Source organism: Salmo salar, chromosome ssa01, assembly GCF_905237065.1.
Source record: "Salmo salar chromosome ssa01, Ssal_v3.1, whole genome shotgun sequence".
NCBI lineage: Eukaryota > Metazoa > Chordata > Actinopteri > Salmoniformes > Salmonidae > Salmo > Salmo salar.
The window spans coordinates 148,566,278-148,590,114 of NC_059442.1; the positions used below are offsets into that span (position 1 = coordinate 148,566,278).

Below are 23,837 nucleotides of genomic sequence, written 5' to 3' on the forward strand. Positions count from 1 at the left end.
GTAACCAGTGTAAAACAATGGTGAGCAGTACCCTCTTCTGGGTGAATACAGGAACAGCATAACCAATGACTCCCTCCCTCTAGCCAGCAGGAAACAGATGGAAGTCAGAGGCAGTGTCCCAAATGTCCACCATATTCCATGGGCCCTGGTCAAAAGTAATGCACAATATAGGGAATAGGGTGCCATTTGGGACACAAACAGAGACTTGGTATGAGACAAAAAACCCAGGAATCCAATGACAAATTTATTGCATACTACATGTCCTGTAACAGCCTTTATAGCGTATAGAGAACATAAATGATGAACACATCAGAATGTATATAGCTCTGACTTCACAGTATACAAATCACAGAACAAAGTAGTACCCTGTTTGACATTTAAATAATACAAAGTGCACAATTAAAGTTCATTAAATTCAACTGCATCAACAACTGTTAAAACAGAACAGTTTCTCTCTCAGAAAAAGTAAAGGACAACTGCATTAAAGCTTTACATTCAGAGACCTAAAGAAAGGTATATTATTGGATTATAAGGAGATATTTTGCTGAAAGTTGTCCATCAGTCTAGGTGGTTCCAAAAGTGACCCATGCATTACATTGGATGGAAACAAAAATAAAAACCATAAACCTTCATATGTACATAATATCATTTTTTCTCTAAGCATATTTGGCACCATTTTTTAGCATAGAATACAAGTACAACGTATAACACAGCTTTTGCAATAATTTGGAGGTAATATAACATTCTGGCACAACACAAGAATAAGTATTTATGGAAAGGAAAGATTATATATGAATTCCTTTTCGTTGAGGGCAGTAAACTGGCTGAACAACTTCTCCAGTTTGATGCTAAAAAGCTACCTCTGCAGGAGGGATTCTCCCTATAATGAACATAGTCAGAATCAACTCCTGCAGAACCAACACCTGTCTATAACCATCAACGGACCAAACACCATATTCACTGACTGCACAAATATGATGTTCAGAGCGCAAATACTACCTATAATAACAACCAAAGCACCCTTTCTCAGAATAAAAAAAATCTGTGGTCCTCAACCTCTGGTCCGTGGACCGGCACCAGTCCCAGGGATGCTGCTGACCAGTCCATCAGATGGTTAGCTGACAATAATGTAGCCAGATCTCAAGTGCTGTTTTGATATAGGCCTAAGGAGTCCTTTGAGGAGGAAGGACCATAGCAACTTGACGGTTCTTGGTACAAGAGGGACCATCGTTTTCCGGTCCCAGTGGTACAGAAAAAGTTGAGAAGCACAGTTATATGACACAGAATTACTGTGGGAACCTTTAAAGGGTCATTTTGGGGAATGTAAACACAACCACTTCATATTCTGGTTTTTAACCCTCAGTTAACCCAGGAGAATGGGGTGCCATGGTTGGTATTATGTGGCACAGCTTTTGATGTATTTGGGTTACTTTAAGGGGTTTTCCAGACCTGTCTTAAACCATCTCGACAAACAAAAAGTAGGTATTATTTATATCATTAATAATATATTCAACTATACTATATTTATTAATAACAATATGCGTATAGTAACATCAATATATTGAATTGCTCAACATTATGATATTATATTTATAAATTCTTATGAATATATATATATATATATATATATATATATACATATATATATTATATATATATACATATATATATATATATATATAGGCATCTGCTTGTGTTGAACAGAAACTGTGCGAGATATGACATAATAATAACTCTAGCATCTTTATTTATACTCCTCCAAACAAATGCAAATAAATGCATTCGCCATTGGTCTACGAGGTAAGCCAACCACGAACTGCGATACTGAACATGAATTGAACCCTCCCATGCACAGAGAGGTTTCAAAACAGGTCAAGACTGGTTTCAAAACAGGCAGGTGAAAACCCTGATACAAGTCCAGAGGGGGAAGACTATTGGGGACGCACACAGGCGTACCTAGTAAAACAGCACCCCCTGATGGACAAGCATACAACCTACAGATATATTTCAGATCTAAAGGATTTCCTCAGATTTAGCATTTTGGTCAGCATCATTTGAGGGGCTTCATGAATCATAATAACACCACCTAGGCTAAGAGGTTTCACTGTCACCCACAGGTTCATGGGATTTATCTAGAGTTACATCAAACATCAATTAACAATGATCAACCACTATGGTCCAATGGCAAAGTATACCATCACATTCACTTGTTTTCACTTCTTGGCTACATCTCTCTTTATACTTCCACTTTAACACCTTCAACTGTCTGTGCTAAATTTCGCATCGATCGCAACACATTTGTTTTACATCACCAACATATCTGACATAGCAGCAAAACTACATACAAATGTACCACACTGTAATATGAACAGAAAACAAGGAACACACCATTCCTTCAGTTCATGGAACCTGTATTAACATCTGTGGTGGGGCACAGTACTATGTGTTGATATATGAGCTACTGTAATGAGCATATCCTGGAGGGGAAAGCTCTTCCAGCTTGATGTATTTACCAGTGATAGAAATACACTTGTCGTATGCCTCAGGCTTTGATTGGCAAGCTGCCTTATAACACCCTGATAACTCCACTGTATCTTCCACAGATGTACCGAACCACCAATCCCAACAGCCTCAACCCCTAAAGAGGAACAAGAAACGCAACACCAACAAGTATATGTAAAAGTATATGCCTGGATCCAAGACATGCAGGCAATGTCCACCATCACAGATGGTTTAACTCACTAACAAGTGTAATAACGAACAAGGAAGGATCCCTCCAGCAGCTCAATGAAAAGAGAGAGCACTTCAACACCAAGGCCAATAAAAGATAGCCGGCATGCAATTTGCGCAAAAAGGCAAACAAATGCCTATATTCTTATTCATAACATAACTCCACGTTTGTCTATGCAAATATACTCAACAATGGCATTGAGAAGCTCACGATATCCACAATCAAAATTACGGGTTGAGATCGGAAACAAGAGAAAAAGTCAATACCCTGCTGCACCAAGCCACGATAAGCTCTACTTCTGCGATAAGCAGTGGGGCAGTTTTCTACACTGACAAGGAAAAGGTTCATATCCCTCTTTTTACTATTCTCTAATGGCTACAATTCACTCTCTCTGAGACCTAATGAAATCTTATGAAAAACAAGAGAAAAATATGCCCTCCAAATCAATTCAATTGCCACATATCCCCATTTAAATACCACAGGTTCTGTCCTACTAAATATTGAGACTATATTCTGGAGTTGTTTCCATGGATACAAATAATAAAGCTACACACCACACCAACTGGGGTTCAAGCACCATGAGGAACCAGTATTGTGGCATTAAGAGATGGTAGAGCTACAACAGTGCAAGGGCCTCCTGAGCTGGGCAAACTGGAGCCATATGCAGCACACGGTAGCAAGCATGTCAGTCTCCCTACTAATGAAGGGGACTGAAATAGGCCCGAACGGAACCAAAATGGAGCCGAAATGGCGCTCAAAAGCAGCCAAAATTAAGCCTGAATGGCCACATTGCTGCTCAGTTGTCTTGCACTTCCACTTCAAAGGGTGCATCCTAGAGGCCTGTGAGATCCACGATGGCCTTAATGAAAATGGTGTCGTCGCGAATGTAGGAGTTCTTGGCGTCGAGCTTGGAGAGCGGGCAGAAGAGCGGGCAGCCGCTGGCGATGTTCATCTCACTTACAGGCCTCTGGAAGGAGGAGGAAGTGATGTCGGGCCGGAAGGCATCGATGATGTGCTCCCTGTTACTCTGGTCCAGCAGCATCAGAGTCACCTGGTGAGAGAGAAAGAGTTTGAGTTTTAAATCATCTTTATTGGGTCTGGGAGCCCACAACACTATATACACTCATATAAAACCATAGTTACACATCAATTAAAAACAACACTAAATTCTCCTCCACAGTAACTACACATAACAGCCTCTGAATACCCCATATACTCAAACATTCAATATTGTTAACCAGTTTGTAATAGGCAAACTCAACTGTCTCGCTGCCAACATCCCCTCCAGCATTCCCACCACATCCACAGACCCCTGTCCCCGAATACTGTTCTTTCGGGTCTTCCATATTGCTAATTTGGCTGCCCCTGACACAAAATTAAGCAAAGTAACTACACCCCTTTGAGTAAACCTGTACTTTAGCCCAAATATAAACAGTTGGAAGAGAAAACTTATCCCAGAGCTGAGAACCAATTAGTGATCAGGTCAATCATCCCGACCAACCTGGGACATTGTAAAAACAAAACGTGCCAGAGTTTCAGACTCAGCACAAAATGGACACCCTTCCTCAACAGTAGGATCCAGGTGTACCAGATGCATATCGGTGGCTATGGCTCCATGTATTATCCTCCATTGGAGGTCAGCTGTCCTCTTATCAATAGGCAGTTTGTATAAAGACCACCAACAGCCTTTTGGGGAGGCACCTGGACCAAACACACCCGCCCACCTCGTCGATTTTACCCCTTCCAGGGAAGAGGCAAAAGACACTTTTACACAGATTTTATACATGGTCTTCTTTCCCACCACCTTGAACTCCCCCAGCTCCGGGGTATCGAAAGAAAGCAGCATCCCCACGTCCTCCTCGAAATCCCCCGCCGCAGCACTAACAATCAGTGCAGGGAACACATAATCCAGACCCTCCTTCCACCGATCAGCATTGGAAGTGTCAGTCACATATTGTCGATGAAGTACTGGCAAAGAATTATAGACCTCAGCAACGACCTTCCTCAGTAGGTGAGATGATCGGATCCCCGCTCTTTCTCCCAGCTCCTCCAACGATCTGCTCCTGCTCCGCACCAGACCCAGCTTAGTACACCCCACACCTAACAGGCATGAACGTAGGCTGGCTGAACCCATAGTACGGGACTGGGTGGCAGTGTTGTAAAAAAGAGGCTCTTCAAAAAGCCACATCCCTGGTGGCATGCCGGCCTTACGGGACTTGACAAAATCTCTCCAAGCCTGCATAACAGACTCATAAAATGGAGTCAGGCCAGACAAATCACCCCGCTCCAGCTTTAAGAGGAAAAGGTGCTTGTCTAAGCCCAAACAGCCCGCTCTCCTCATCAATGTATAGGCTGTGTCGACCCAGTTAGAACCGTCTCTGTACAACAGTCTCTGGGCTGCTTGAAGCCGGAAAGCCATGATCCTGGAAGAAATGTCCACCAGCCCTTGCCCACCCTCATGCAGTGGCAGGTACAGGGCTGCAGCTTTAATCCAATGTTGTCCAGACCAAAATAAATTGATAAGGGTCCTCTGAAGCTCTTTTATCAGTGGCTGTAAAATCATTAGTCTGTGCCACAGGGTAGAGGCAGCAAGATTATTAGCTACCAGTACCCTTCCCCTATAAGACAGCTGGAGTAGCACCCATTTCCACCCTGACAGTCTGGCACACACTTTCTCCACTACACCCTCCCAGTTCTTTTTCTGAAATACATCGGAGCCTAGAAAAAACCCCAAAGTCTTCATCCCATCTCTTCCCCACTGAAGCCCCCCTGGTAACCATGGAGCTGACCCAGTCTGAAGATTACCTGCCCACAGCGATTCACTCTTTTCCCAATTGACTCTAGCTGAGGAGGCCCCCTCATACACCTTTAAATCGTTTGAGAGAACCTTAACATCCTCATCCCCTGTAATAAAACTGTCACATCATCTGCATACGCAGACAGTGCTATCATGGGACCCTTCATTACTCCTGACACAGAGAAACCAGTAAGCCTCGCTCTTAAAAAACAAAGAATTGGTTCAATTGCGAGACAATATAACTGTCCTGAAATTGGGCATCCCTGCCTGATACCCCTTTGGACAGGGATGGGGCAACTCAAACCACCCCCCACCTTCACCATACATGAAGCCCCAGCATACAGCAAACTCATCCAAGACAAAAACACATCACCAAACCCAAAGGCTTTCATTGTTTTGAACAAGTACTGGTGGTCCACATGGTCAAAAGCCTTCTCCTGATCCAAAGAAAGTAAACCCACATTCACATCAGACAGTTTACTAACGTCTAAAACATCTCTTATTAGAAACGAGTTATCAACTATAGAGACGTCAGGTACACAGTAAGACTGGTCCTTGTGGACCAACAGCCCCAGATACTCTTTCAACCTGTTTGAGAGACATTTAGATACCATTTTATATTCCACACACAGCAACGCAACAGGTCGCCAATTTATTTATGAGAGCCAAATCCCCCTTTTTTGCCAACAATGAAAGCACAGCACATTGACAAGATACAGGAAGAGAACCCTCATGAAAAGATTCACACACCACTTCATAAAAATCCTCCCCAATAGACCTCCAAAAGTGCTTATAGAACTCAGATGGTAAACCATCGATGCCAGGGGCTTGGCCTGATGAGAGCTGCATAACGGCTGTGGACAGCTCCTTCAGAGTAATGTCAGAGTCCATAGCAACTCTCTGCTCAGTGCCCAATTGAGGAAGACCTTGTAACAACTGATCAGTACTCAGAGAATCACAATCCTCCGCCTTATAGAGGGCAGAGTAGAAATCTACGGCATGTTGGCGCATTTCACTCTCATCTTTTGTCACCTTCCCATCAGGGAGACGAAGGCAGACCATCTGTTTACGTTGCAATGTCGACTGTCCTAGGTTTTAAAAAAATAAAAACCGCCAGGGGCATCCTTATCCTTGAGGGTAGCAAAACGAGACCTAATCAAGGCACCCTTCACTCTTTCATGTAGAAACGACCTCAGTTCATGTCTCTTGTCCTGTTAGTTCATGACTAGTCCATGGTCATTCTGAGTGAGCAGCTTCAATTCAATAGATTTGATGTCCTGTTCAAGGGCCCTAATAGTCTCTTTAACTTCAATTCGAGAGAGCAGTATACTGTTGACAAAACAATCGTATTTGGGCCTTCCCAACCTCCCACCATTGTTTCAAGGACTCAAGATTCCCTTTTATAACCCTCCATTTTTCCCAAAACAACAAAAACCTTTCACAAAACATGACATCATGTAACAATAAAATACCAGTGAGGTGATGACCTTCGTGGACAGGACAAGTGAATATCAACAGTCACATTATGGTGATCAGAGAAACCCACAGGAGTAATACAATCTTAATTGAACTTGCAAACTTCCCAAACTGCAATAGCTCATGCTCCAATAGCTCATTGGGATTAAACGGCGGTACATTCGAAATCGTTACCCTTGTTGACGGAGAAAAAAAGCGGCGTAACTTGAATAAACATTCCTTTAAGAAGTACGCCATGCTCAACCATACGATCAACAAGACGCTCTTCTTTAACCTCTTACATCTAGACGTTCCGCTAGCGGAACACCTGCTCCAATATCCAATGATAGGCGTGGCGCGAATTACAAATTCCTCAAAAATACAAAAACTTCAATTTTTCAAACATATGACTATTTCACAGCATTTTAAAGATAAGACTCTCCTTTATCTAACCACACTGTCCGATTTCAAAAAGGCTTTACAGCGAAAGCAAAACATTAGATTATGTCAGCAGAGTACCAAGCCAGAAATAATCAGACACCCATTTTTCAAGCTAGCATATAATGTCACAAAAAACAAAACCACAGCTAAATGCAGCACTAACCTTTGATGATCTTCATCAGATGACAACCCTAGGACATTATGTTATACAATGCATGCATGTTTTGTTCAATCAAGTTCATATTTATATCAAAAACCAGCTTTTTACATTAGCATGTGACGTTCAGAACTAGCATACCCCCCCCGCAATCATCCGGTGAATTTACTAAATTACTCAAGATAAACGTTCACAAAAAACATAACAATTATTTTAAGAATTATAGATACAGAACTCCTCTATGCACTCGATATGTCCGATTTTAAAATAGCTTTTCGGTGAAAGCACATTTTGCAATATTCTCAGTAGATAGCCCAGCCATCACGGCTAGCCATTTAGACACCGACCAAGTTTAGCCCTGATCAAACTCCGATTTACTATTACAAAAGTTTCATTACCTTTGTTGTCTTCGTCAGAATGCACTCCCAGGACTGCTACTTCAATAACAAATGTTGGTTTGGTCCAAAATAATCCATCGTTATATCCGAATAGCGGCGTTTTGTTCGTGCGTTCCAGACACTATCCGAAATGGTAAAGAAGGGTCGTGCGCATGGCGCAATTCGTGACAAATAAATTCTAAATATTCCATTACCGTACTTCGAAGCATGTCAACCGCTGTTTAAAATCAATTTTTATGCCATTTTTCTCGTAGAAAAGCGATAATATTCCGACCGGGAATCTCCTTTTCGGCAAACAGAGGAAAAAATCACAAAGACGGGGGCGGTCAGGTCACGCGCCTAAGCCCAGAGTCCCTTGATCGGCCACTTGAGAAAGGCGATAATGTGTTTCAGCCTGGGGCTGGGATGATGACATTCAGGTTTTTCCCGGGCTCTGAGCGCCTATGGACGACGTAGGAAGTGTCACGTTAGAGCAGAGATCCTTAGTAAAAGATAGAGATGGCAAAGAAGTTCCAGAAATGGTCAGACAGGCCACTTCCTGTAAAGGAATCTCTCAGGTTTTGACCTGCCATTTGAGTTCTGTTATACTCACAGACACCATTCAAACAGTTTTAGAAACTTTAGAGTGTTTTCTATCCATATATAATAAGTATATGCATATTCTAGTTACTGGGTAGGATTAGTAACCAGATTAAATCGGGTACGTTTTTTATCCAGCCGTGAAAATACTGCCCCCTAGCCATAAGAGGTTAAGAAAAACCACCACCGCTTTATTCATCCGTGACGCATAAGCAGCATTCTCATATCCTACCTTCTCTCCTACGGCGACCAGAAACTCCTTCACAGTGACAGTAGTTTCAGTAACACACCTGAAGCCGTGCCGAAGTGACAGGGACGGCGTCCCCATGTGGGTCGCCATCCCCGCCAAAGCCAGGGTAATTTCGACACGAAAAATAATATACTTAATTCTACCACAACAACTAAATAAAAATAATGATAACCTTAATCATGCATAGGAAGAAAAAAAGATACCACCAAGAAAAGGACACGTAAAAGAAAAACCAGGATATCTAACTCTACACAACACTCGCACTCACTCATACAATTCCCAGCATGCAGAGGGTGAGCTCTCAATTGGTACAAAATATATAGAGTACTGCACACGCTACAATTACGTAGGTTGAAAAATAGGATCAACTGGACACCTTAATGAGGCAGTGAATGAACTGATAGAGAAAGCACGCAGGGCATTCTACGCCATTAAAAAACGAATTCAAATTGAAATACCTATAAAGATTTGGCTAAAACTAATTGAATGTGTCATTGAACCAATTGCACTTTATGGCAGCGAGGTGTGGAGTCCACTTGTAAAACAAGATTTCACCCAATAGGACAAACACCCAATTGAAACCCCGCATGCAGAGTTCTGTAAGATCCTCCTATGTGTCCAGAGGAAAACTACAAACAATGCATGCAGGGCAGAATTAGGCCAATATCCACTAATATTTTTTTTAAAAGAGCAATTAAGTTTTGGAAACATCTAAAATACAGTGACCCCCTCTCATATCATTACCAAGCCCTGCAATGCCAAGAGCTGAGCAAAGAAAATAGTCCCCTCATCCAGCTAGTCCTGGGGCTGAGTTCACAAACCTGTTCTACTAACACACTGAAGCCTCAGGACCAGAACATCCAATCAATCAGAATAAACCAAATTACAACACAATCAAAACAAAACTATATTACCTATTGGGAAACACAAGCACAAAGCAAAACGCAGTGCTATCTGGTCCCAAATGGACAGTACACTGTGGCTAACTATTTGACTAATTGTTACTGATCAAAGCCTTGACAAAGTACAGGCTCAGTGAGCACAGCCTTGCTATTGAGAAGGGTAGACACAGGAAAACCTGGCTCCCTGTAGAGGAAAGGCTGTGCAACCACTGCACCACTGCAGAACCGGAGACAGAGATGCATTTTCTGACAAAATGTCTAAAATATAAAACACTTAGAGTGTCATTTCCACAGAATTGAAACCCTTATTCAAGGTTTCAAAGACCTCTCTGATGAGAATAGGCTACCCGTCCTGTTGGGGGTGGACACAGAGAGCTGTGGGTTGGCAGCGCACTACGTACATTGGTGCCTGCCATAAGATGAGGGACACTGTCTGACAGACCAACCAACCTGTCCTCTATGCCGATTGTATTGTTATTGTTGAATGTATAGTTATTTTGACCCTTGATAATTGGTGTTACTGTTGTCAATATTGATTATATTATTTTATTATGTTAATATTGTAGATCTCCAAAGTAGGTTTTGGCAATATGTACATTGTTACGTCATGCCAATAAAGCAAATTTAATTGAATTGAGAGAGAGATACAGAGAGTGTGAGGGATAGACCTCATGAGCGCAAACCAGATGACTTCACAAACCTGCCAGCTGCCATTCTGACTTTACCTCAACAACCCTGTCTGACATAAGATGAGAAAACACTTGACTGGGTTGCCCTCTTTTCACCTCTTGTTGATTAATGATTATTTACAGATAAAAAGAGTAAGAACAAGACACCCCAATGTCTGATATAGAAAACGTAATAAATCATAGAATTAGATATTTATAATCTCCATTACAGACATGTTTTGGAGTTTCCTGCCAGGACAACGAGAGAGAGAATCCCACAAAAGCATGTCTGATTTATACATCACACGTGTCATGCAAAATCAAAATTGTATTGCACATTTTCACATCAATTTGAAGATATACAGTACCAGTCAAAGTTTGGACACACCTATTCATTCAAGGGTTTCTCTTTATTTTTGCTATTTTCTTCATTGTAGAATAATATTGAAGACATAAAAACTATGAAATAACACATATGGAATCATGTAGTAAGCAAAAAAGTGTTAAACAAATAAAAATATATTATATATTTGTGATTCTTCAAAGTAGCCACCCTTTGCCATGATGACAGCTTGCACACTCTTGGTATTCTCTGAACCAGCGTAACCAGCGCATTTCAATTAACAGGTGTGCCTTGTTAAAAGTTAATTTGTGGAATTTCCTTCCTTCTTAATGCGTTTGAGACAATCAGTTGGGTTGTGACAAGGTAAGGGTGGTATACAGAAGATAGCCCTATTTGGTAAAATACCAAGTCCATATTAAGGCAAGAACAGCTCATATAAGCAAAGAGAAACGACAGTCCATCATTTTTTATTTATTTCACCTTTATTTAACCAGGTAGGCAAGTTGAGAACAAGTTCTCATTTACAATTGCGACCTGGCCAAGATAAAGCAAAGCAGTTCGACATATACAACAACAGAGAGATACACATGGAGTAAAACAAAACATACAGTCAATAATACAGTAGAAAAATAAGTCTATATACAATGTGAGCAAATGAGGTGAGATAACGGAGGTAAAGGAAAAAAAGGCCATGGTGGCAAAGTAAATACAATATAGCAAGTAAAACACTGGAGTGGTAGATTTGTAGTGGAAGAAAGTGCAAAGTAGAAGAATAAATAAATAAATAAATACAATAGGGGAAGCGGTAGTTGTTTGGGCTAAATTATAGATGGGCTATGTACAGGTGCAGTGATCTGTGAGCTACTCTGACAGCTTGTGCTTAAAGCTAGTGAGGGAGATAAGTGTTCCCAGTTTAAGAGATTTTTGTAGTTCGTTCCAGTCATTGGCAGCAGAGAACTGGAAGGAGAGACGGCCAAAGGAGGAATTGGCTTTGGGGGTGACCAGAGAGATATACCTGCTGGAGCGCATGCTACAGGTGGGTGCTGCTATGGTGACCAGTGAGCGGAGATAAGGGGGGACTTTACCTAGCAGGGTCTTGTGGATGACATGGAGCCAGTGGGTTTGGCGACGAGTATGAAGCGAGGGCCAACCAACGAGAGCGTACAGGTCGCAGTAGTGGGTAGTATATGGGGCTTTGGTGACAAAACGGATGGCACTGTGATAGACCGCATCCAGTTTATTGAGTAGGGTATTGGAGGCTATTTTGTAAAATGACATCGCCGAAGTCGAGGATCGGTAGGATGGTCAGTTTTACGAGGGTATGTTTGGCAGCATGAGTGAAGGATGCTTTGTTGCGAAATAGGAAGCCAATTCTAGATTTAACTTTGGATTGGAGATGTTTGATGTGAGTCTGGAAGGAGAGCTTACAGTCTAACCAGACACCTAGGTATTTATGGTTGTCCACATATTCTAAGTCAGAATCGTCCAGAGTAGTGATGCTGGACGGGCGGGCAGGCGTGGGCAGCGATCGGTTGAAGAGCATGCATTTAGTTTTACTTGTATTTAAGAGCAGTTGGAGGCCACGGAAGGAGAGTTGTATGGCATTGAAGCTCGTCTGGAGGGTTGTTAACACAGTGTCCAAAGAAGGGCCAGAAGTATACAGAATGGTGTTGTCTGCGTAGAGGTGGATCAGAGACTCACCAGCAGCAAGAGCGACATCATTGATGTATACAGAGAAAAGAGTTGGCCCAAGAATTGAACGCTGTGGCACCCCCATAGAGACTACCAGAGGCCCGGACAACAGACCATCCGATTTGACACATTGAACTCTATCAGAGAAGTAGTTGGTGAACCAGGCGAGGCAATCATTTGAGAAACCAAGGCTATTGAGTCTGCCGATGATGATGTGGTGATTGACAGAGTCGAAAGCCTTGGCCAGGTCAATGAATACGGCAGCGCAGTATTGTTTCTTATGGATGGCGGTTACGATATCGTTTAGGACCTTGAGCGTGGCTGAGGTGCACCCATGACCAGCTCTGAAACCAGATTGCATAGCGGAGAAGGTGCGATGGGATTCGAAATGGTCGGTAATCTGTTTGTTGACTTGGCTTTCGAAGACCCTAGAAAGGCAGCGTAGGATAAATATAAGTCTGTAGCAGTTTGGGTCAAGAGTGTCCCCTCCTTTGAAGAGGGGGATGACAGCAGCTGCTTTCCAATCTTTTGGAATCTCAGACGACACGAAAGAGAGGTTGAACAGGCTAGTAATAGGGGTTGCAACAATTTCGGCAGATAATTTTACAAAGAAAGGGTCCAGATTGTCTAGCCCGGCTGATTTGTAGGGGTCCAGATTTTGCAACTCTTTCAGAACATCAGCTGACTGGATTTGGGAGAAGGAGAAATGGGGAAGGCTTGGGCGAGTAGCTGTGGGGGGTGCAGTGCTGTTGACCGCCAGGTGGAAAGCATGGCCAGCTGTAGAAAAATGCTTATTGAAATTCTCAATTATAGTGGATTTATCGGAGGTGACAGAGTTTCCTATCCTCAGTGCAGTGGGCAGCTGGGAGGAGGTGTTTTTATTCTCCATGGACTTTACAGTGATCCAGAACTTTTTTGAGTTTGTGTTGCAGGAAGCAAATTTCTGCTTGAAAAAGCTAGCCTTGGCTTTTCTAACTGCCTGTGTATATTGGTTTCTAACTTCCCTGAAAAGTTGCATATCACGGGGACTGTTCGATGCTAATGCAGAACGCCACAGGATGTTTAAGACATGAAAAAATGTCAAGAAATGTGAAAGTTTCTTCAAGTGCAGTTGCAAAAACCATCAAGCGCTATGATGAAACTGGATCTCATGAGGATCGCCACAGGAAAGGAAGACTCAGAGTTACCTCTGCTAAAGAGGATAAGTTCATTAGAGTTACCAGCCTCAAAAATTTAAGCCCAAATAAATGCTTCACAGAGTTCAAGTAACAGACACATCTCAACATCAACTGTTCAGAGGCCACTGAGTGAATCAGGCCTTCATGGTCGAATTGCTGCAAAGAAACCACTACTAAAGGACACCAATAAGAAGAAGAGACTTGCTTGGGCCAAGAAACTCAAGCAATGGACATTAGACCGGTGGAAATCTGTCCTTGGTCTGATGAGTCCAAATTTGAGATTTTTGGTTCCAACCACTGTGTCTTTGGGAGACACAGAGTAGGTGAATGGATGATCTCCGTATGTGTGGTTCCCACCGTGAAGCATGGAGGAGGAGGTGTGATGGTGTGGGGGTGCTTTGCTGGTGACACTGTCTGTGATTTATTTAGAATTCAAGGCACACTTAAACAGCATGGCTACCACAGCATTCTGCAGCGATACGCCATCCTGTCACGTCCTGACCAGTATAAGGGGTTATTTGTTATTGTAGTTTGGTCAGGACGTGGCAGGATGGCGTATCGCTGCAGAATGCTGTGGTAGCCATGCTGTTTAAGTGTGCCTTGAATTCTAAATAAATCACAGACAGTGTCACCAGCAAAGCACTGTGGTGCGTGTCCCACCTCCTGTTTGTTTAGAGTGTTTCGGGGTTTGTTGAGCTATGTTCATATTTAAGAGGGGTGTTTGTTTAGAGTGTTTCAGGGTTTGTTGGGCTATGTTCTTTGTTAGTCTATTTCTATGTTATAGACATACTAGAACTCTCTATGTGATGTTTATTGGGTGAACCTTCAATTGGAAGCAGCTGCTCCTCGTTGCTTCTAATTGAAGGTCCTATTTAAGAGGGGTGTTTTTCTATGGGATATATGGGTAGTTGTTCCTTGTTTAGTGTTTGTTGCACCTGACAGGACTGTTTCGTTTTTTTTGTATACGTATTTAGTTGTTTCTCCTTCTTCAAATAAAAAGAAGATGAGTATACATATTCCCGCTGCATTTTGGTCCAATCCTTACGACAACCGTGACAGAACTACCCACCACAAACGGACCAAGCAGCGGAGGCAGGAGCAGCAGAGGAGCTTAGAATCGTAGACATGGGAGGAGATATTGGACGGAAAGGGATCCTACACATGGGAGGAGATCCAGGCTGGAAGAGATCGCCTTCCATGGGAACAGGTGGAGGCAGCCAGGAGAGCGGAGGCAGCCAGGAAGGCTGGAGAGGACCGGGAACGTTATGTGGGTACACGGCTAACAAGGAAGCCTGAGAGGCACCCCCAAGAAATGTTTTGGGGGGGGGCACACGGGTAGTTTGGCTGGGCCAAGGGTGAGCCCTAAGCCAACTCCCCGTGCTTATTATGGGGAGCGTGTGGAGTGGAGAGCGCCGGTGTATGCGGAAGTGCGCACGATCTCGCCCATGCGCACGCTCAGTCCGGTGCAAGCGATCCCAGCCCCTCGCAAGTGCCGTGCTAGAGTGGGCATCCAGCCTGGGAGGAGGATGCCTGCGCAGCACATCTGGCCACCAGTGCGCCTCCTAGGCCCAGGCTACCCTACGCCTGCTCTACACACGGCAGCGATCAGGCCTCTGCACAGCCCAGTTCGCCCTGTGCCAGCACTCCGCTCGTGCAGGGCTACTATTACCATCCAGCCAGGACGGGTTGTGCAGGAGGTGCGCTCCAGACCTCCAGTGCCTACTCATGGCCCGGTGTATCCAGTTCCTGCTCTTCGCACTAGCCCTGAGGTGCGTGTCTCTAGTCTGGCGCCTCCAAAGCCAGGACCACGCACCAGGCCTCCAGTGCGTCAGCCCAGTCTAGTACGTCCTGTTCCCGCTCCTCGCACTAGCCTTGGGGTGCGTGTCTCCAGTCTGGTACCTCTAGTACCAGCCCCACGCACCAGGCCTCCAGTGCGTCAGCCCAGTCCAGCTCGTCCTGCTCCTGCTCCTCGCACTAGCCCTGTGGTGCGTGTCCCTAGTCTGGCGCTTCCTAAGCCAGCCCCACGCATCAGGCCTTCAGTGCGCAGTCCCCGTCCAGAGCTTCCGGCAACAGTTCCCCGTTCAGAGTGTCCGGCAACAGTGCCCCGTCCAGAGTGTCCGGCGACAGTGCCCCGTCCAGAGTGTCCGGCAACAGTGCCCCGTCCAGAGTGTCCGGCGACAGTGCCCCGTCCAGAGCTTCCGGCGACAGTACCCCGTCTAGAGATGGCCCACAGTTCGGAACCTGCAGAGACGGCCCACAGTCCGGAGCCAGCAGAGACGGCCCACAGTCCGGAGCCAGCAGAGACGGCCCACAGTCCGGAGCCAGCAGAGACGGCCCACAGTCCGGAACCGACAGAGACGGCCCACAGTCCGGAACCGACAGAGACGGCCCATAGTCCGGAGCTCCCAGAGTCGCCCTCCAGTCCGGAGCTCCCAGAGTCGCCCTCCAGTCCAAGGTCTCCAGCGACGCGCATCAGCCCGAGGTCTCCAGCGACGCGCATCAGCCCGAGGTCTTCAGCGATGCGCCATAGCCCAGAGACTTCGGGATGGGTCAAATTTGATAAGCATTTAGCGGGGGTGGACAGGTTAGGTTGGGGAGTAAGGCCAGAGCCTGAGCCACCTCCGTAGTAGGAGGTTGGGGAGGGGGGGGTGTAGCACAAGAACCGTCGGTGACGGTGGCCACCCTCCCTTCAGTTAGGATTATTTTTGTTTTTGTTTTGGGGTTTATTTTTTTTGTGTTTATTTTTTGTGTGAGGTGCATCCGGGGTCTGCACATTTGGGGGGAGTACTGTCACGTCCTGACCAGTATAAGGGGTTATTTGTTATTGTAGTTTGGTCAGGACGTGGCAGGGGGTGTTTGTTTAGAGTGTTTCGGGGTATGTTCATATTTAAGAGGGGTGTTTGTTTAGAGTGTTTCGGGGTTTGTTGGGCTATGTTCTTTGTTAGTCTATTTCTATGTTAGTTCTAGTATGTCTATTTCTATGTGATGTTTATTGGGTGGACCTTCAATTGGAAGCAGCTGCTCCTCGTTGCTTCTAATTGAAGGTTCTATTTAAGAGGGGTGTTTTTCTATGGGATTTGTGGGTAGTTGTTCCTTGTTTAGTGTTTGTTGCACCTGACAGGACTGTTTTGTTTTGTTCTTTTTTGTATACGTATTTAGTTGTTTCTCCTTCTTCAAAATAAAAAGAAGATGAGTATACATATTCCCGCTGCGTTTTGGTCCAATCCATACGACACCCGTGACACATCCCGTCTGGTTTGCGCTTAGTGGGACTATCATTTGTTTTTCAACAGGACAATGACACAAAACACACCTCCAGGCTGTGTAAGGGGTATTTGACCAAGAAGGAAAGTGATGGAGCGCTGCATCAGATGACCTGGCCTCCACAAACACCCAACCTCAACCCAATTGAGATGGTTTGGGATGAGTTGGACCGCAGAGTAAAGGAAAAGCAACCAACAAGTGCTCAGTATATGTGGGAACTTGTTCCAGACTGTTGGAAAAGCATTCCAGGTGAAGCTTGTTGAGAGAATGCCAAGCGTGTACAAAGCTGTCATCGAGGCAAAGGGTGGCTACTTTGAAGAATCTCAAATATAAAATATATTTTGATTTGTTTAACACTTTTTTGGTTACTACATAATTCCATATGTGTTATTTCATAGTTTTGATGTCATCACTATTATTCTACAATGTAGAAAATAATAAAAATAAAGAAAAACCCTTGAATGAGTATGTGTGTCCAAACGTTTGACTGTTACTGTATAAATTACAGGATTTGTGTGGATTTCAATATACAGCATGTAAAATGTATGACGTTCTAACGCATTTTCTATGCATTTTTTAAATGAGTCCCCTGGTCCTTACCTTCTGGTTGAAGGGCCATTTGAGCAGAGCATCACTCAGTCCCCTCATCACCACAAAGAACAGAGACAGGTGGCTGCCACGCCCTGTCCCGTCCCCATTCAGGTAGATCCGCAGACACATCTTATAGCCGTATTTACTGGTGTAGAAGGCTGTTGGGGAAAAACAGACATATTCTTTAGCCATATTTACTGGTGTAGAAGGCTGAAAAACTGTGATTTAAATATTATTATGGAAACACAATAGCCTACATTTTGCACTGTCATTATGGCACTGTCATTATGGCACTACTACGGTATAATATAGTCTCGATATGGTTGTTCTGGTTTCGGTCTTGACTCGGTCTCGAAGCCCCTTTGGTCTGTCTTTACTTGGACTGCAATAGTTCTGGTTTACCTGGTGAGAACATGGCAGGGGCTCGGCCAGCGATGGCATCCTGTCTCTTCTTGGTAAAGTCAGAGATCCTCCAGATGAAGACACCGTCGAATGTGGTGGCCGATATCTCCCTCAGCCTGCCTTCCATCTCTGCTACCGTCAGGTCCTTCAGCCCCACCGTCCTCTCCAGCTGCCGCACCTGAGACACACACACCAATATGTGTTAGCTTCTATGAATTCAATAACCTCAGAACTTCCAGCTTTATACCCCAGTAAGTCATGCCATTGAATTAAAATGTTGGAAAAGGGCTGTATAAATTAAATGACTGAATTTAATTTCTGCATCAGGGCCTTCCTACCTTGTTGCTCAGGGCCTCGATCTTATCCTGGTCTAGGCGGTGCTGTCTGTTACTGGCCTCCATGGTTGTGGCAAAGCGCTCCACCTCTCGGTTCAACACGCAAACCACATTCTCAAACATCCCCGCCTTCACCTCCAGGTCGGTGCACCTGCGTCCCAGCTCCGCCACCTTGGTCTTCTCACTGTGGAGCTGCAGCTCCAGGGCCGCCCCCACCGAGCTGGGCAGGGGGGTGAAGGAGGTGGACACAGTCAGGGTGGGGGCCAGGGCGGGAGGTGGAGGCAGAGGAAGAGCTAGGGCGGGAGGCCCGGGGAGGCCCGGGGAAGAAGAAGAGTTGGTGGCCCCCTGCACGGGAGGCCCGGTGGAGGTAGTGCTGAGCTGGGAGAGACGTGCCTCCAGCTCCCTGAGGGAATGGTGGAGCTCCAGGAGCTTGTGTCCAGCCAGCTCCAGGCCTTGCGGCTGCAGGCCCTCCATGCTCACCTTCATGGATGGAGAGGAAGAAAATAAGGTGGGTAAAGCAAACACAGAGGCAAGTCTGCTAATGCTAATGTAAACGCTAAGTAAATGCTAATGCAAACAACCATCTTTTAGTGCATTGGTATTCAAACTTTTTCAGCAGGGACCCCATTTTTTCCACCAGAATTTCTGGGGACCCCATTTTATTTTTTGCATGAATTTCTCGCAACCCCACCCCAAATCTAATTACACAACCATAAAATCGTGATTTTTACATCAACACATAACCTTCAATTCATTACGTTTTCATCTCTTAACAGAACAAAAGGAAACCAATAAATACATCTACTAAATACAATTGTACTTCATTATCTTCCTCAACAACTTTTTTATATAGTCCCATATAATACCTTGTACTCTTATAATAATTTTTGGGCCGACCCCACTGCAGTTCTCCTGCGACCCCGACTTTGAATACCACTGCTTTAGTGTGTGTAATGGGCATTTACGCTCCACTACATCCATGCTCATCCTCACCTTCATGCCCATAATGTAGTGCAGCAGCAAGTTGAGGTGCTCGTAGGCGCAGGCCCTCTCGTGGTCATGGATCCTCTCCTTCTCCACCTGTACAGAGAGAGGGGGAGAGGAGAGCAGTTCTAACACTAGCACTGCATTATTACCAGGTATTATTTAAGAAATAACATGGTAAAATAGTAATTACACAGTAACAACCTCGTTTGTTTAATTAGGATTCATTAAAACCATAGCTCTGAAGAGATAAAAAAGCTACTTACTGACATATCACACCCTACAACATGGAATCTGCATGGAGTTCTGAATTTGCTGCAGAACTTAATGTGGTCGACATACTAGGGAAAGAGCCAAAGACGAAACAATACACAATGACTTGACAAGTTCTACAGCTATTTCAAACATCAACCTTCTTAAAAGAGAGTGGATTATTTTTTCTCAATATTGAGCTTCCTTTTTAGTTATGCATTTTCCAAACGCATTCAGTCACGTTTGGCTATAATTGGCTATATTGTGTGTGTTGAAACTTTAAGAACTCACCTTCTCCCTGGGTATTTTCTTCTTGGCACAGCCTTCACAGATCATGGGGTACTTGGGGCAGATCTCGTCGTGGGCCTAAATAAAAGGACGTGTTTTTGTATAGCTTCTTACAAATATTGACCCTAATGTTCCTTGCACAATTGCCAGCCATTTGAGAGATTTCACAAATAAATAGATGGATGGACGTTCTCTCTCAGAGCATGCATTATTTCTCACCTTGATGTTTTTGAAATGGAATGGTTCCTTGCAGTACTTGCAGTTGAGAGTTCTCTCAGGGCACTCTCGCTCGTTGTGGCGTTCCTGTTCGTTGAAGCGGATCTGCTCTTTACAGGAGGGGCAGGGGATGATCATGTACTCACACTTCCCCTCGTGGCTCAACTGTAAGAGACAGAAAATAGAGTTAGGATTCATTTGGCTTTAGTATACGTTCAGAACAGCCTAAACAAGGATCTTCGGTCAAACTGATCGTGAAGCAAGAACACAGCAAAGCAAATATAGTATTGTGGTACATTGCTTATAACCATCTGTGGCACAACTTCTTTTTTCAACAAAAACGTCCGTCTAAATGGATCGTTTGAATGATGAAAAGGTTTATAATCAGTCTAAAACCACACTCAACTAACCTCATATTCTTTAATATTGCCTTTCCAGGTACAGCCTTCGTTGATGCAGACAACAGAGAGGTTTTCGACCTCTCGTCGAGCTGCGTTGTCAGGAAAAGCCTGCAGAAGTGAGAGCAAACAAACATTTTGCCGAGCCTTTTTCCTTTACAGTCAATCTGTACTGTTTCCGAATGCTTCATTTATGATTGAGAGGTGTGTGTGTGTGTGTGTGTGTGTGTGTGTGTGTGTGTGTGTGTGTGTGTGTGTGTGTGTGTGTGTGTGTGTGTGTGTGTGTGTGTGTGTGTGTGTGTGTGTGTGTGTGTGTGTGATAAGCGCACACGCTCCAAATAACAAGGACCCATATTATTTGAAGGGTACATTTTGATCTTACTTTTTCTTTGAGAGGATAAAGTGGCACTGTAATGAAAGACGCATATTGTAGAAACTTACACAGCCTTGTTTTAGAATCGACGTGGGCTCTTCAAAAATGTCCTCTTTGATACAAGCATTGCATTTCTGAGGTCCATCTCTGTAATGGGAATATTATGTCAACAAACAGTACAAAATAACATTACAGTGTGTCATATTGTCACGTGTAATATATTCATCAGGCATCATAACCTGGGGTGCATTTCAATAGTCTAAAGTTTCTTCCTTAGGTTTTACCAGACCAGCACTTACACATTACAGGTAAAGGTGAAAATACAGATAATTGTATACAGTTGAGATACACTCTTTGAACTCCCACCTGACAGTCCTATTGAAGCAGTAGGAACAGAAGCGGTGTCCACACTGGGCTTGGAAGGGCCTCCGCAGCAGCTTCTGACAGCAGTTACACAGGTGTTTATCTTCCAGCTTGTTGGCCAGGATCTGCTTGGGGAAGCCGGGTTTGTTGCTCTCCATGGACGATGGAGGGGATGGTTCTTGCGTGGCCATGATTCCCTCAGTACGCCTAAGACCTGGCAACAACAACGTCAGAGTCCAAATGAACTTGAAAAGTTTACTATGAAGGTATTGGCATGACAAGGCATATTTTTCTGATGTGTTGATGACATGGTAAAGCTAGATTATCAGTGAGCGCAGGTCTCCATCTGAATATCTTTTGGAAACCAAACTATAATACTATTTAATAAAGACTGAGAGAAAGGTACTGCAGACTGTAGGCCACTGCTTTTTCTGGATATGACACTAATACAATACTACGTCAGTCAGGTCAGAGAAATAGACAATTTGGAGATCTGATGTATTTGCCAGTATGTATTTCTTGTTTAGGTGGTGGCATTATAGCCCAATGCCCATAATAAACAATTGGCATGGTATGGCATCTAGCCTGATAATTTTGCATTCAAAAAAGCTTGTAATTGTATTAGAAGAGAAAATAATTATACTGAACAAAAATATGAATGCTACATTCAACAATTTCAAAGATTTTACTGAGTTACAGTTCATATAAGGAAATCAGTCAATTCAAATAAATGTATTTGGCCCTAATCTATGGATTTCACACGACTGGGCAGGGGCGCTTGAAGACCATGGTTATTTCTATTTGTTTTATTTTTATATTTTTGTAAAGGTAATGGATTTGAAACTGAGGAGCCAGGCCCAGCCAAACATAATTAGATTTTCCCCACAACAGGGCTTTATTACAGACAGAAATACTCCTCAATTTCATGGCTGGTCTCAGATAATCCTGCAGATGAAGAAGCCAGATGTGGAGGTCCTGGGCTGGCGTGGTTACACATGGTCTGCGGTTGTGAGGACGGATGGACGTACTGTCAAATTCTCTAAAACAACGTTGGAGGCCCCTTACGGTAGAGAAATGAACATAAATTATCTGGCAACAACTCTGGTGGACATTCCTAGTCAGCATGCCAATTGCACATTTCCTCAAAACTTGAGACATCTGGGGCATTGTGTTGTGTGACAAAACTGCATATTTTAGAGTGGCCTTGTATTGTCCCCAGCACAAGGTGCACCTGTGTAATGATTGTGCTGTTTAATCAGCTTCTTGATATGCCACTGTCAGGTGGATGGATTATTTTGGCAAAGGATAAACGCTCACTGAACAGGGATGTAAACAAATGTATGCACAACATTTGAGAGAAATAATATTTTTGTGCTTAACGAAAATTTCGGGAATTTTTTATTTCAGCTCATGAAACATGGGACCAACACTTTACATGTTGCGTTTATATTTTTGTTCAGTACATCTTTTTCTATAGTTTGAAACATTGTGGTTTAGCTGACACGATCCACCACATGGTCCTACAGTCTGCTTGTACTAATACATGCACCGTGCATAAATAAAAACTGTTATTGACACTATCAACGACAACTTCAATGCAGCTAGCCAGGCATTGAGAGAAATAGCAAAAGGCCCGTATCCCTTTGTTTACATTTCAAGTGAGCAGTCACAGCACCGTGTATCGCGCTACAGTCGTGTCAGAACAGTTAATGGTCGGGTCATCACACAGAAATGCTCCGTGCATCGTCAGACATTGCGAATGATGCTTACAAATGGTAAATCCATTGTTGTTGCTCTCATCTGCTTTCCCCTATTGTAGTTGCTAAGCTATCAGCATCTTTAGCTGGAGGTGGTGTACCCTGCATGCCAGCCGCCACGCCCCTTTAAAAGCAGGTGCACAAACCAGTTTGCTGCGAAAATGGTTTGGCATTGAAAATGGACGGTATTGCAATTACATGAAACTTACCTGCGTTTTAAACTGTCATCGCTTGCAGAGACAGTAGAATACTCCTAGTCGCAGCCCCGCGCGCGTTACATTTACAGATGTTGCATGATGTGACTCTGCAGAAGAATGATTCTGTTTTCTTTAATGTTAACGACATAATACATATGGTACCGAGAAGCGATGACTGTTATTGTTCAATTTCGCCATTGCACTTTGCAGTGTGGGTGTTACGTCATGTTCAGCCTTAACATGGGTTGACAGACAGGACAAATGTAAAGAGGGTGCCTTCCTGACGATATTCCATTGCTAATGGTTTCATATGACTACATTTAAAATAATGAAAATATAGGCATTTGGACAAATTATATAGGTTAGTTGTGCATAATTTAATGTTATCATAATGTTTACAACATACCTCCCTATAGGTGAGTTTATAATGATTGACAAGACATCAATTGAGGCTCTATAATAGTAGACTAGTAGCTGCCACAACTACCCCCCTCATTCATTAGAATAAAATGCATTTTGTTCACACGTGAAAAGCACGACAAATGTATGAACAGTGTAATCTTTATGTATTGTGAACACTCAAAGCGAATGCAAATCATTAATTCACGTGACACTGGCAAAACGCACTGAAAGAGCAGTCTGTTCTGTGGTATGAGGTTGAATGGGGCACTCAAATTCATGCTCTGCTTTACCTGAATGCAAATCTTACTCAAAGTAGGGGACCAGTGTTGGACCGCACTGTCTGACAAGGTGAGGGAGTCATTCATGTCCCTTTTACTATATACATCCATGATGCAGTAGAAGCCATAGACTTGTGACATCTTTT

At 43.8% G+C, this 23,837-nt stretch overlaps 1 protein-coding gene across 1 annotated transcript; it reads right to left on the reverse strand.

Annotated features, from left to right (window-relative positions):
- Positions 1–231: 231 nt before the first annotated feature.
- Positions 232–23,254, reverse strand: LOC106567744 (TNF receptor-associated factor 2). Its single transcript, XM_014137409.2, has 12 exons — positions 23,024–23,254; positions 21,061–21,271; positions 20,763–20,841; positions 20,334–20,432; positions 19,927–20,088; positions 19,711–19,785; positions 19,434–19,508; positions 19,177–19,263; positions 18,187–18,663; positions 17,849–18,026; positions 17,456–17,604; positions 232–3,782 (listed from the first exon to the last, which is right to left on the reverse strand). Exons 2-12 carry the CDS (start codon positions 21,246–21,248, stop codon positions 3,564–3,566), a joined length of 1,788 nt encoding a protein of 595 aa, XP_013992884.1. The 5' UTR covers positions 21,249–21,271; positions 23,024–23,254; the 3' UTR covers positions 232–3,563.
- Between the last annotated feature and the right edge of the window lie 583 nt (positions 23,255–23,837).

Bases quoted from the DNA above. Each gene is read 5' to 3' on its own strand.
- LOC106567744 (XM_014137409.2), bottom strand. From the start codon at position 21,248: ATGGCCACGCAAGAACCATCCCCTCCATCGTCCATGGAGAGCAACAAA. The intron at 19,509-19,710 runs GTGAGTTCTTAA...CTCTTTCCCTAG, and splicing joins AGAAAATACCCAGGGAGAAG to TATGTCGACCACATTAAGTT. The intron at 19,264-19,433 runs GTAAGTAGCTTT...CTCTCTGTACAG, and splicing joins TTGTAGGGTGTGATATGTCA to GTGGAGAAGGAGAGGATCCA.